Source organism: Canis aureus, chromosome 29 (genome assembly GCF_053574225.1).
Source record: "Canis aureus isolate CA01 chromosome 29, VMU_Caureus_v.1.0, whole genome shotgun sequence".
In the NCBI taxonomy this organism is placed as follows: domain Eukaryota; kingdom Metazoa; phylum Chordata; class Mammalia; order Carnivora; family Canidae; genus Canis; species Canis aureus.
This window is the reverse complement of record NC_135639.1, coordinates 10,464,452-10,479,710: the sequence shown is the minus strand read 5'-3', so window position 1 is coordinate 10,479,710 and position 15,259 is coordinate 10,464,452. Positions and strand designations below refer to the sequence as shown.

The following is a 15,259-nucleotide window of genomic DNA, read 5'->3' as shown; positions in this document are numbered from 1 at the left end:
TCGATGTGGTTCGAGTTCAGTAAATGAGGAGGCCTCATTGCAAAAATAGGGCTTGAGTGGGATCTTGAAATTAGAATGATGATGATGATGATAGTAATTGCTAGTACATGCAGCTCTTCCTGTGTGCCAGAATTTCTTTATGTACACAGTGTTACTCCTGCAGCAATAGCAGATAAGGGGACAGATGTAGGGAGAGCGCAGAGCCTGCAACTGCTGGAGCCAGTATATTTGAAGAGGGAAGAAGAGATCACTCCGGACATGGGAATTCTTAAGAGTACTCAGTTTCAAGCAGCCTAATCTGAGTGTTTCAACACAACTTTACACCAAGAGAATTATAATCCTTGATAACTACAGCAATTCCCTTCTCTAACAAATACTATTTTCAGTTCCTTTGGGATCATCTTTGCCCCTCTGAGAAAAGACAAGTAGGCGGGTACACAGGGATAAGTGAGGAAAGTTACTCTAGTATTAATAGTGGACAAGGTTCGGAGGATTAAGAGGTAAATTTGGTTAGGTAGGGTGAGGCAGACAACCGGATGGACTTGAAAGTCACATGTGAGCTTGGATATGATGCAGGAAGCCAGCATATCTTCTTGGGCAAATGAGGGGCATGTGCAGAGCAGTATTTAATGCTCTCTAGCAATAGCTTTTAAATTGAAGTAAATGTGGATAAACTAGGTCAGGGGTTAACAAACATTTTCTGTAAAGGACCAGATAATAAGTATTTTAGACTTTGCAGGCCATAAAATTTCTGTCGCAATTACTCAAATCAGCCATTATGTTATGAAAGTAACCATAGACAATATGTTGTTAAACATGGTTGTTCCATAAAATCTGATGGGCAGTTACATGTAGAGCAAAGGTTTGGACTTTCCCTCTCAACTAGCCTCTATTACCTTGTAAGCAAGGTGGGGCAATAGAATAGTGTTTCTCCTCATGACTGATGGTCCATTTAACCTGTGCTCCCTCTCTGCCACACCCTACCCCCTCCCCCCACCACCACTACTGGCTTCCATTCTCTGCAAGCCATGGTGGTAATACTCTGTTCTTAACGTCAGTGCAAGAAACTGTGGACTCACTTGTTACCAGACCTCATAAAGGAGACTCCCAGGCATTTGGTGGATAAGTTGCTTGGAGTCTTGTCATCATTTTGAGATTTTTCTTTTGTGCTTTTCTCTAATTAATACACCATTTGGAACTGTCAGCCACTTCCAAATCTGGTAGCTCAGTTTGAATTCTTTACTACAGGAATTTCTGCCTCCTAATCAACTAAGAAGTTTGATAAATTCCTCAGTGTACTCAACTTTAAGCAGTCTGGCTCGGAATATTTCCACACCGCTGTTTCTTAAGCGGTGGAATTCTCAGACACTACTGTGTTGTGTGACTCTCCTTTGCCAGATTTTGATAGTCATTTTAATGCTGCTATGAATCCAGGTAACTAAACTATCTCACCATTATATTTGGAGATTAAGTTTTAATTTGAAATAATTTCATATATATATTGAAAATGTATGGTAATTTAGTCTCGAAAGGTCATGTTAATATTCTTAATTAGCTTGTATAATAAAATTAAGGTCTTAGGAAAAACTTATTTTTCAAGTAAGTTGTGCAAACAAAAAAGGTTATTTGACTAAATTTTATTTAATTTCTCATTTTAGGGGTATCGAATGGACAAGTTTGACTGGTTTTCTTTCCTTTGCTACTTCAACACCAAACAATATGGGATTAGTGAGAAATGAACTTCAGCTGGTTGATCTTCCAACAGGTTTGTGTATTTAGACTATTAAAAGTTTGAAAATGAAAAAAAATAAAGTTTGAAAATGGTTTGTCATATTGATCAAAGATGTTGCTATTTATAAACTTTCTTTCAACTTGGGAGTTTTTTCTTATATCCTATTTATACATTCATTTTGTTGTTCTGTAATAATTACCCTGGAAAGGCTCATCGTTGTTGTTGTATGCAAATTGTGTTAATACAAGTATATGGTAAATGGAGTACCATTAGCCTGAACAGACAGATTTATAATTACATATGTTACCAGTTCTACCTTTAAGTACATTGTTAGGTGACCAAAAGTACGGTTTTAAAATAAATCTTTGTAGTAGGCTTTCTTAGATTCTCTTCTAAAACTTTTGGCCTTTACAGGAAAACCTTTATAAATTTATAATTTATTTGTTTTTAAATGTTCAAATTTAAGACTTTTGACAGTCTCAGGCTGACCGAGTAGAGAAATTTGAGAGTTTAAAAAAAAGAAGCATTCCAGTTAAGTAACTTGCTCAGAATTTGTTTAAAAACCTACAACCCAATGAGTTTCAAAATGAAGAACTTAGAATAAGGTGAGAGTTTCAAATTATTTTATGACACATGGATGATTTCAAATAGAATTCTGAACAAAATTATAGTGAGTTTCTTTAAAATGGTCTAGCAATAAGGATATATGTAAACAGTTTGAATTCTAAGATATATATATGTATGTGTGTGCACATGTGGGTAGCAAATCGAGTATATTCTCAATATGTATTTCCATGATAATGGGTGTTTTTACTTCTCTGGGTATGGGTATGTTACTAAACCTCAAGAAATTAGCCGCACTGTCTGTAATCAGTCCACTGTAGTTCTGTTCTCATTGGCAATGACGTGCCCAGTAGCCCCTGCCCCTAGATTGGGGTCTCTCTAATTACATGACAGCCCAGGGGCAAAATGCTGTTTTCTAGTATCATTCACTTAAAAAAAAAAAAAAAAAAAGCCTATCATTTTTTCCAGTTAGCTCAGGACTATTAGATAACTTAAAATCTTTCTCAGACTTATTTTTGAGCAATAAATTTTAAAATTTAAGTCATAGATACTAACTTGCTGAGGTGGGATATTTGAGTTCATAGATAATAGACTTTTCTAGCCTTGTCTTCTAAGAAGAGCAGCAGACCAGACCAGCAGAGTTAGGAAAGGATGTGGGTGTTTGTTTGGCAAATAAGAACAGGAGCCCCATTTGACAGCACTGAGGAGCAGAGGCATGCAGGCACTCAGTTGTCTCTGAATTGAGCGTGCTCTCTTTTGTTTAATGTAAATAAAAATGCGGGAAAAGTTATTAAAATGTATTTGTTCAGACATAGAGTAGAATTTGCATTTTTTAATTACAGAAAACCATTTAGCTTCTCTGACAGTTAACTAATTCTTATCATTCCCCAGTTCCGGTGTGTAAAGAACCTTTCAGTAAGAAACAGGTCAAAGTGTTTTAGTTGAGCATTTTGTACATGGGACAGGAAATCTTAAATACCTGTTTAAAGAGTGTTTTTTCCACTGGTTAGTATTTGTGAACATGGGAGTGTTCATATTACTTTAGATATAATATATCTAAATAATAGATATTATATATAATAGTCTAAATACACAAACCTGTTGTATTTTACAGTAGGCTGTTCCTTTACCATAGATGGATTGAAACTTCGGAAATTGATAATTTTGAATTTCTAAAATATAACTATTTATTTGAAAGAAACCACTGAAAGTATTCAAGAAACTGTAACAAAGGAAAATACTTTTTTATAAGATAGATAATTGAATACAAGTAATATATTCTTGATCTTTAACTTGTAATACTTTTGAAATACATTTTGAATTTAGATTACTTGAAACAGTGTAGAAGTAAGTGGGAGAATAGAGGAAGCACTGATCAGATTCTGTTGGTGTGTATAGCTTTTTGTCTTACCTGTTTCATCTGATATTTCACATTTTCTTTAATATTTTCAATTAAAGGTAGGAGTATTGCTTTTCGCGGTGAACGAGGCAATGATGAGTCACCCATCGAAATGATTAAAGTATCTCATTTAAAGTAAGTGTGAGCCAAAAAAAAAAAAATCTGTGGTGTTATCACAATGGGATCTTAAAGATTTTTTTTTAATCTTTAAGAAAGTGAGAATATGCTGAAATGCATATAGAGTTTCTTAGTGATAGTAAATCAAGCTATGCAGCCATCTCAAGAAAATATTTTGATCACAAAATTAAACTATTGCTTTTAATTTCTACTTAAAAAGATAACTTTTCTATAAATCTTAATATCTCATTTGATTGGTAAAACCAGTAATCCTATTTTTTCTCCTATAGCTATATTGATCTAAATGCCTGTCACCCACAAGGAAAATGTAATTTGTCACCTAATGAAATTCTTATGCATTTCTATCTCAACATGGGTTTCTTGAGTCAAAGAACTGATTTTCTTTGTTTATAATTTAGACCTATTTAAATTTCAGAAAGTTTTGAGTTTTTCATTCCAAGGGAAATACATGTAAAGTAAGACTATTAAACATAGAGACTGAATGAAGACCAATCAGAAGAACAAAGAAAGGAGGAGTAAGCTTTTTAAAATAGTTTTCCAAATTTCTTTAGCTTTTCTGGAATCTTTGTATTTCCACATAAATTTTAGAATCAGCTTATCAGTGTTACCAAAAAAGCTTCCTGGGATTTTGATTGAGATTGCACTTAATCCATAGATCAATGTGGGAAAGAATTGATATCCTAATAAGTTCTGTGATTCATGAACATGGTGTATCTCTCCACTTATTTCTTAGTTGTCATTCTTAAAGTGTTACACATCATTTGCTAATTTTTTTTGTTTTTTTTCTTCAATACTATTATACATGTATTTTTTTCTCTTTTTAATTTCAGTTACCAATTATTCATTACTGGCATAGTGAAATAGTTAATTTTTTAATATTGACTTCGTGACCATGCTAACTTAATTATTATTTCTAGTAGCTTTTTAGTTGGTTCTTTAGTATTTTCTATATAGACATTCCATGTTGTTTGCCAGTAATGACTCAGCTACATCTCTGTTTTCTGGAGTATGGGCTTTTTTTTCCTCCTTGTTTTACTGTAATGAGAAGGACTTCCAGTACAATGTAGAATAGAATGACGAGAGCACACATCTTTGTTCTGTTTCTGGATCTTAAGGCAAAAGTGTTCAGTCTTTCAACATTAAATATGTTAGTTATAGATTTTTTGTAGGTGACCTTTATTACATTGAGGAATTTTTCTATTCCTAGTTTACTAAAACTTTGTATCATTGAGTAGGTGATGGATTTTGTCAGATGATTTTTCTGCATTTAGGGACATCATCATAATGAGGGATTTTGTTTTAAGTCAGCTAATATGGTGAATTACATTGACTGATTTTTTTGTTAAACCAACTTTATATCCCTGGCATAAATTCTTCTTGGTCATGGTATATTACTGGATTTGACTTGCTTAAATTTTATTCATCTGTGCTCATGAAGCATATTGATCTAGTTTTCGTGTAATATCTTTGTCTGGTTTTGGAAATCATAACTACCAATTTCCATAGGATATTTATAGATACATTATTTAATTTCAGAATATTTAGGGGTTCTTCAGATATCTTTCTGTTAATTCATGGTTTCCATTAGAATCAGAGAGCACATTTTATATTGCTTTAGTTCTTTTAAATTTAATATGATTGTTATATGGCCTAGACTACGGTCTTAGTGAATGTTCCATATTGCACTTTTGAAGATTGTGTTTTCTGCTCTCATTGATTAGAATAATCCATAAATGTCAGTTCAGATTGGTTGGTAGTTATTTAGGTCTCATATTCATACTGATTTTCTGCCTGCTTTTCTCTCTATTACTGACAGGTGAGTGTTGAAATAAACATTGTTTTGCATTTATTTCTCTTTTGAAGAGCTCATGTTCTTGCTTTTGGTATTTTAAAGCTCTGTTACTAGTTACATACATATCTGGTATTGTTATCTCCTCTTGACTTATTTCTTTATCATTGTGAAATACCCTCTTTATTTTTGGTACTATTCTTTTATTCAGAAGTAAGTCAGATTTGCCTGATTTATATAGCCACGTAAGCTTTCTTTTGATTAATGTTTGCATAGTGTATCTTTTTCTTACCTTTTACTTGTGTCTTATCTATGTCTTTCTTTATAGTTAAAATTTATATCTTCTAGAAAGCATCTGGTTGGGGCTTCTTTTTCTATTTGGTTATCTATGTTTCAAATTGCAGTGTTTAAATTATTCATATTGAACGTAATTATCATTGTGGCTTATGTTTAAATCTGCCATCTTGCTAGTTATTTTCTGTTTTTAAATTTAAAATGAATTAATAAGGATAGTTTCTAATTTTTTAGACTTAATTTCTAATATGCAAAATGTCAGTTGTTATAAACCACATAAACAAAAGTTCTTTGGGGGAGGTCCTTAATTTTTAAAAATGTAAGAATCCTGAGATTAGAGAGTTTAATTGCTCAGTTGCACTATATGGACTCCAGTCTCTTCTGTTTCCAGTCATTCTTGACTCTCATATGCCTGCTAAAATTAATACATCTAAAACAAATCACATTATCCCCCACTACTTTAAAACCTTCTATGATCCACTATAATCTGTAGAATAAATCTGTATATAACCTAGCATGGCATATTTGGGTATTTTAGGTCTTTAATAATGTGATCCAAAATTCACATTTTGATCTTCTTTCTCATGATGATTGCTCTTGCATGCCCTTCATTTCAGGTAGCATATTCCCTCCACTGTGTCCTTTCTTATCTTGGCCATTTGTCACATTTGTTACACTGCCTAGAATGCCATTGCCTAGTTGTCAAAATAAATCTCCTCTTTCATAGTTAATCTTTGTAGCATTCACCAGATTCTGTCTTATATTAGTTATTTATATATAAGCCAGTAGATGGCTTCATGTTAGATATAATAAAAAATGTAACATATTATATTGCCTTTGTGTAACCCGTAATGGTGTATAAAATCCTTCCATGTGTGCTATCCTCTCTCCCCCCTTTTTAGCATTTAGTGAGGGGGGTAAGACAGATGTTATTAACATCATTATAAAGATAAGTAGAATAAAACTCAAAGAGACCCCTGGGTGACTTAGCGATTGACCATCTGCCTTCAGCCCAGGGTGTGGTCCCGGAGTCCCACATCAGGCTCCCCTCAAGGACTCCCTGTGTCTCTGCTTCTCTCTCTGTGTCTCTCATGAATAAGTAAATAACATCTTAAAATAAATAAATACCTACATACCTACCTACCTACATACATACATACATACATAAATCTCAAAAAGATTACATGGTTTATCTGAGGCTACAAAATTATCAAATGGCAGACTTTGTCCTGAGCAAGAGAACCTAAGTGCTTTGATACTGAGTATAAGGATCTTCCTGCTCTGTGACATTTTCTCAGTGCTAGCATGATAGAAACTTTGTGAAAACCTTTACTTTTTCATTTAATTTTTACCATAACCCTGCATACCAATCCATTGGGATAGGTGGTAATATTCTCATGTCATATATGAGGAAATTAAGCCTTGGGAGAGTTACCATAAATTGGTAAATTGGTAAAATGTGAACTTGTGCCTTTCTTCATTCTTTCTTCTGACCTGGGCTCCTTGCTTAATTATGGCTATGTGGCTATCTAAGGTCATCTTAGGGCTTTACCTTCTTAATAACTATTAATGATGAGAACTAATGTTAATTTAAAGGACTTTTCTGATTTACTCAACCTTTTATTTGTATTACTTATGGTGAAAAGTTTTGCAAAACTTTTAGTAATTTTGTTTATTTTAGGCAGTATTTGGCAGTTGTATTCAAAGATAAACCCCTGGAGTTATGGGATGTTAGGACTTGTACCATTCTTAGAGAAATGTCCAAAAACTTCCCTGCAATAACTGCTTTGGTAAGTTACAATTGAAAATCTAGTTTATCCAGGCATGTTGTGTATGTGGTCAATATTTTTCTTTAGCCTGAATTGAAATCATTACTGTTAATGTATTTTCTTATTAAAAATGTGAGGATGATCTAAGTCCATGGAGATAACTCTTATTTTCTTGGATTGATTAAGCTAATATAGCATTAGTGCAGTTCCAATTAAAGTTTTACTCAGATATTTTGAAGAACATGATAAAGAGATTTGTGAAAGAATAAAAGGTCATAGTAGCTAACTCAGCCTTAAAAAAAGAGGACAGCATTGGGAAAATGGTCTCACTTTATGGAGAAAAATACTGGATCTCTACCTAATACCATATTTAGACGTAGGCTCTATGGGATTAGAGACCTAAATGTAAAAATGTAAATCTGTCAAATTCATAGTCAAAAATAGAAGAATATTTTTCTGTTTTGGGGGCAGAAAAGGACGTCAGGAGCTCAAACCAAAAGGCAAAAAAAGAAAAATGCATTTAATTACATCAAGATTGATGCTCTCTATCCAATGAAGGACACCAGTGTCCAAGTTAAATAGAAAGGACAAGTTGGAAAAAGAAATTTACCAATATCTAAAACCAGCAAAGGACTAACTAATCCTTGTAGAGGGCTAGGCTTACAGGAACTTGAAAAGACAGGAACACCAGTGGAAAGAGGGCCAAAGTAAGTGAGCAGTTCACGAATGGTGGAGAAACCTAAAAGGCCAATAGGCGTATGAAGAAATGTTCAAAGTCATCAGTTTTTAGAGATGGGCAAAATAAACTAACAATGGTATAACTTTTAAACTAACGAAAACTGGGGAGCCAGATAGCATCAGTTGTGGGTGTAGTAGGTTGCAGGAATCCTTACCCACTGCTGGTAGGAATGCAGACCAGTGAGGTACTCTGCAAGCAGACTTTGCAGCCCCTGTTCACAGAGGAGCTTCTGTGAAGATATGGACTGCAGTGTTGTTTGTCAGAGAGGTCAGACGCACTCAGGGTGTTCTCTGCTGGGAGAACAGAGAGACTAAAAGTGGATGGATGCACTCGTGGAGTACTGGGTAGCCTACAGAAACAGCAGAGATGGGACTTATGTTGTACTCAATGAAAAGAGTTTAGGAACAGGGTAGGATGTGATTCCTATTTATGTAAGTTATGAATACACACATGTGAAATAACTATCTGTGAAGAATTGATGCATATGAGAGATTATTGGATTGAATGCATTAAAATAGATGGGAATATAAAAGAATAAATAAGAGATTTGAGGTAGATCTGTTGATGACAATGGACCATATTGGAGGAACATAAGCAACTCACCCTATGTATCTACGGGGGAGGGCTAGAAGTAGGGAAGAGAAGATATCATAATTGTATTTATTATTTTCATTTTGTAAAAAAAGAAGGCATCAGAGTTAGACCTTTTGGAAGTTTGCCATTAAACTCTTCTACCTTAAGCTCTCATTAAAGATTAGAGGTAGAAGGAGGTAGAGGGTAGATTATTAAAATCTGCCTTAAGCACTAATTAGAATGCATTCATTCACCCTTTCTATAAATAGATAATACTTAAGAACAAATTGTGAATTCATGTGCAGTAATAAGTGATGCCCAACTGTTCCAGAAAGATTGTTTGATTGAAGTAAACTGAGCACTTATAGGTGTGTCCGTCTTTGCTTCTCAGGAATGGTCCCCATCTCACAACTTGAAGAGCCTGAGAAAGAAACAGTTGGCTACCCGAGAGGCCATGGCCCGCCAGACCGTGGTCTCAGACACAGAGCTGAGCATTGTGGAGTCATCCGTGATCAGGTGCAGAGTGCTGTTCCCTGCCTGTCATTTGTGATAATCAGTGTCGTGGTAGGGAACTTGACAAGTGTCGTCCAAAGGCATCTATTGTACTCTCTTGTATTTCAGTGCATACTTGGAAGACTGAAGAGTTAATTTTACTATTTCATTGCTTAGTGTAGTCAATAACACATACAGTAGTATCCATATGCCAGTATCCATTAGCGAGTGTGATCATTCTCACTACCCTTCTGTGCCCTAAACTTCAGCTTCTGAAATCCAAATGAATTTAGCATGAACATCCGGATAGTTCATATTGTCATTTATATGCACCAAAGAAAATATATAGAGAATGCTAGATTTAGGGACTGTCCGCATCTCCATCCCCACCAATTTTAGAAATAAAAAAACCTCAGAGAAAATGGTCAAGATAAGGCTTCTTTCTGTAACAGAAACAGTGAACAAATTTCTCGTGTAAAGTCTAGATGACTACATTCCTCTGTATGGGGTAAATAACCTGTTGGGAGTAATTTGTGTTTTCCTCTTATTAACTGAGCAAAGATTAGTGTTAGTGCTTTTTTTTTTTTTTTTTTTTTTTTTTTGGCAGATAGTTTTGGACTTTTGGACTTCCTGTTAATGCATCTGTATATCTGTATTTGGGACAAATTAATGTGTGTGTCACTCTAGGAAAAAGAAATAGCTTTACCTTATTCCTCTCTCTTCCAAAGCTTGTTGCAGGAGGCAGAAAGTAAATCTGAACTCAGTCAGAACATCTCTGCCCGGGAGCATTTTGTGTTTACCGATAACGATGGCCAAGTTTATCATCTCACAGTGGAAGGAAACTCAGTGAAAGATAGTGCTCGGATTCCACCAGATGTGAGTCCAGCTCTTGATTACATCTTCGTGAAGAGTTTATCAGAGGTTTTGTTGATTCCGTATCCACTGAAGCCATAGTTAAGTTGTGAAGCTCTTTCATGAAACTTTAAATAATAAACTTGACTATTTAAGGAGATATTTTCATTGATTAGACTTGTCCCATACTGCTAGAGAATAACATTGTAACTACTTAAATTAAATACTAACTATGTGCTACTTATTTTTTATCCCCTTAATAATCCATGAGGAATTCTTTCCATTTTATCTATGACAAAACCAAGGGAGAATAAGTAACTTTCCTAGTGTTACCCCGCTTAGTGACATGGCAGTTGTAAACTCAGGTCTGTTTGATTCCAGTATCTCTCCTCTTTCCACTTGGAGGATTTGACTTACAGTCTAGCATCATTTTGGGGTAATAGTAATCAGGTTATAAGTGCAATAGCATTATTAATATTTACTAATTTATATGTATCCTCCTAGGGACCTTCTGAAATCCTCTGAGGTTCTATAGTTTGTAATTTGTGTCCATATGCATTTCATAGGTTGTTTTTAAAAGATAGATAAGAAAGTGTTTTTGTTAACTAATACTGCTGTAATGGTTAAGTGGAGGCATGAAATGATTTCATGAAATATATCTATTTACTTAAAATTGTTACATAAAAATAGACTGTTTTAGGGATGTCTGCATGGCTTAGTCAGTTGGGTGTCTGCCTTCTCAGGTCATGATCCTGGAGTCCCCAGATCAATCCCTGCATTGGGCTCCCTGCTTAGTAGGGAGTCTGCTTCTCCCTTTCCCTCTGCTTTTCCCTCTGCTAGTGTGCTCGCTCTCTCGCTCTCTCAACTCTTACTCTCTCTCAAATAAATAAAATCTTTAAAAAATAAATAAAAGTAGACTGTTTTGTTGAATGCCAAGCCCTATATTTTGCAGGTGGCTCAGAGTCTTACAGGTTGCAGTCAGGATGGTGGCTAAGTTAGCCAGGATGGCTAACTCACATGTCCATTGCAAAGTAATGCTGGCTATTGATGACTGGCCTCAGTTCTTTCTCACAGGGACATCTCCCTAGGGCTGTCTGAGTGTCCTCACCCACGCGGCAGCTGGCTCCCTCCAGCACAACTGATCCAAGAGAGAACACAGAGAAAGCTGCGATGTCTTTTAGGACCTAGTTTGAGAAATCACACTGTCATTTCCTCAGTGTGCTGATGGTTCACGAGTCAGTCCTGTTTGTTGTGGGAGGTGACTGCCAGGGCACATAAAAACCACAAGGCAGAATCAGTGGAGTCTCTTAGAGACTGGCTGCTGCCATGTCTTCCTTATAAACAATGTGAGAAGAGGTGAGGCCATCAAACAACCTTCTCTGCTAAAAATGGAAACTAACATGTGAAAGTACTTTTCAAACCAGTTTCATTTTTTCTATTACATAGAACAAGTCATACCTGATACTTAGTAATGTCTGTTTTGGACTTTCTTTAATTGTCACTAGTTTGAAAAGGTTAAAGTAATGCAAATGTGAAAGGTTGGTATTTGATCACAATAGGAAAAGGAACTAAATGTATAGAAAGAAAAAACTAAGCAGACATAGAGTTGCAGTATAATGTAGCTGTCCTTTGGAAAATCAGTTTGCTGTCTTAATAATTCAGAGTTCCTCCTCTAGAACCCCAGATAAGGCCCCTTCTGAACTCTTTTCTTGCCACTCACAGGCAGCTGTCTGTCTCTGATCACTTCACACTTGGGATTAGGATATAGACATAATCCAGTAATTTTTTGAGATGCCAATTCTTCCTTACCCCAGAAAAAGTTTAAAACTTTTGGGCATTAGACCCTAGTTTTCCTTTTTATAAGAGTTTCTTTCAGGATGGCAATTGTGCCTCACAGTTTTTACGATTTTTTTTTCTTTTTATGGAGGTCCGAAGTCTCTACTTGCCTGCCAGATCCTTTTATTCCACAGCTGGAAGGAACTTTCTCAGGGAGAGACCAGCCTGATACAGATCCAGCCTCCAGTGAAATTAGCACATATTTTAGAGCAGATTGGTTTTAGGGAAAGGGATTTGAGCAACTACTGTATAATATGTGAAGAATTGGCTTTGATTCATTGTTTTTATTTTCTGTAACTTAAATATTTTCTAGGGACTGATCTATATAGATACATAGGCATAGGTTTTGTTTGCCTATTTTAATCCAATATTTATCTTACCCTCTTCCCAAATGTAAAGTATTAAACATTTGCTTTGAGTTGAAACTTTCCCTCTCTCGATTTTTGGCCCACAAACTATAGAATGTATAAAAATGGTAAAAAGAAGAGGAAAGTTTGACATATTTTAAGTAGTTGACTGCTTTTATTCAGAAATCTGGAATAGTGGGAGAGAATGAATATTTCTGCTTTGCTGTCAGCCTTACTTCTGATCTTTTGAACATCATATTTTATATACAGGAATGTAACAGTGTCAACAAATAATACTCTATTGAGTTTTAGTCTTGGCTCTCTCCGGATTGTCTGGAGCCACAGAGCAACTTTATGCCACATCCTCTGAAAGCACCTTGGTATCTGCATATGGCCTGTATACCATCAACTCTTAGGTAGAAAGATCTGGATTGCTTAATTACATAGTTGTATGAATATGTCACTTATAATTCTAAGCTGATTTCTGAGCTTATTTAAACTTTAATATTTTGATTTTTAGAAGTTAGAAAGTAAGATTATAAAATGTGAAAGTTTTCAAGACTAGGAAAAGTAAACTTTGAAGGCAAATTTTTAAACATTCTGTTAATGATGTCAGGAAATAAGATCTTGAAGTGTGGCTTCATATCATACAGAATTCTATTTATTTAACATAGCTTTCTAAGATTTTTATCATTGAATTCTTTAAAATACTCATTTTTAATTCAGGTTTTTTTCTTTTATTTCTTGACTACCATTAGGATTTATGCAGTATTTGATGTATGGGCCAGTTTATAATAGTCAGTTTGGCCAACTTTGAGCTTTCCTGCGGTGGGTAGCTTGAGAACTGAGCATGTAAATTTTTATTTTTATTTGGTTCTATAAATGCAAAAAGAAAAAAAAAAGAAAGATTTCTTTTAATAAGTAGAGAAATAATTGAGCAGTGATATTTTTTAATAGCAAACATGTATTGACTACTGTGTAGCCAGCATTGTTTTGAGCCCTTTCCTGTATAATTTTGTTAATACTAATAGGAGCTCCTCAACTTTCATGAGCTTAACATACTTTTTTGATTATAAATCTGAGATGCAGGAATATTAGGTAAATGTGCCACAAGCCACACAACATATGTGATGAAACTCAGATTTGAGCCCTGGCAACTGACTCTAGAGCCTAGGCTCCTAAGGTCTCTGTCACACTACCTCCTTGGGTTTGTTAAAGCTGTAAGCTCCGTTCTCCCCCACCCCTTGGAGTTATTGCAATAGTGTTTCATTCTTACACTGAGGTTTCCCTATGGACCTTCTTTGCAAAGCTTTCTGTGAATTCAGATTGTGTACATGCCTTTATTTCTTTATCTTTTTTAGAGATTTTTATTCATTCATGCGAGACACAGAGGGAGGGAGGCAGAGACAGAGGCAGGCTCCCCACAGGGAGCCCAATGTAGTACTCCATCCCAGGACCGAGGAACACACCCTGAGTCAATGGCAGACAGATGCTCAACCACTGAGCCACCCAGGTGTCCCTGTGCACATGGCTTTAATCTATAGTATCTCTTCACTGTCATTATTCTAGAAGGTTCAGTGAAGCTCTCGATCCTCTTTTCAGTAGAAAAATTGCTGCACAATTAATTATGAAACAGCTCTGAGTTTCTTCTGGGACAGAATGATTTATCCTTTTGCAGCAAGTGAGAAGTTGGAGACAAGAGCCCTCTAGAAAGGGTTTTCTTTCCTTCTCTTTACTTCTTTTAGTTTGCTTTCTTTAAGGTATTTTTTCCTCATACAACACCTCTTCTCTATAAAATCAGTTCAGGTAACTTAATGTCTGTCAAACTGAAATCTTCATCATTGAACTTGATAAGTTAGGTATTTCTTTAGTGTCCAGGGTCTCTTAGTATTTGATGGCATTCATACCAAAGCAAAACCATTTATAGTTAAGTTTTACTAAAATATGTTGACTATTTTATCACATTTATTAAGAAAAACATTTCTCTGCTATGATGTCCTATAAGTAGTAAAAAAATATGTATGTTTGTATATTTATTGCTTTTGTTTTCTAGGGAAGTATGGGTAGTATTACCTGCATCGCTTGGAAAGGTGACACATTAGTTCTTGGAGATATGGATGGAAATTTAAATTTTTGGGATTTGAAAGGCAGAGTATCCAGGTATGATTCAAGAATGCAGTGTTATTTGGGGCACCTAGATGTTTCAGTCAGTTAAACATCTGACTCTTGGCTTCAGCTGAGGTCAATCTCAGGGTCCTGAGAATCTGGAGGAACCTGAGACTCTGCTTTTCTCCCTCTCCCTCTCTCTCCCCACTCATGCTCATGCACTCTCTCTCTAAATAAATAAAATATTTATAAAAAAAAAAAGAATTCACTATTATTTGTTTTTTTAAAAAAGTAACTTCTTGATGGTTCCATTGAAGGCTGTGACCTGCTAAAGTAGAATATTAAACATAACCAAGTATAGCTTGGACCCTTGGGTCTCTTGTCACTGAACTTGGGAGGAAAGGCATTGAGCAGACTCTGGGTCATTCATAGGAGACACTTATCTGCAGGTGGCCCATGCAGAAATGCTGGGACATCATTCCAGTTGTCGTTAAAGGCCAGACCATTTCTGTCAAATGAGACCCTTGTCCCAGAAAGTAAAGTAGTTCTCACGTCACCAGACCTTGTCAAAAGCAGACCTAGAAAGAGTCATTGGACAGACTTTTCAGTGACAAGATATTATCCTACTG

General features: G+C 35.4%; 1 protein-coding gene across 1 annotated transcript in view; it reads left to right on the top strand.

Moving 5' to 3' along the window:
- WDR11 (WD repeat domain 11) overlaps positions 1–15,259 on the top strand; it is a 59,028-nt gene that overhangs the window by 26,046 nt on the left and 17,723 nt on the right. Inside the window, exons 12-17 of the mRNA XM_077877411.1 lie at positions 1,659–1,765; positions 3,755–3,830; positions 7,598–7,706; positions 9,389–9,513; positions 10,218–10,365; positions 14,578–14,684. Of these exons, the coding sequence (XP_077733537.1) occupies positions 1,659–1,765; positions 3,755–3,830; positions 7,598–7,706; positions 9,389–9,513; positions 10,218–10,365; positions 14,578–14,684 (672 nt within the window). The remainder of the gene's footprint in view (positions 1–1,658; positions 1,766–3,754; positions 3,831–7,597; positions 7,707–9,388; positions 9,514–10,217; positions 10,366–14,577; positions 14,685–15,259) is intronic.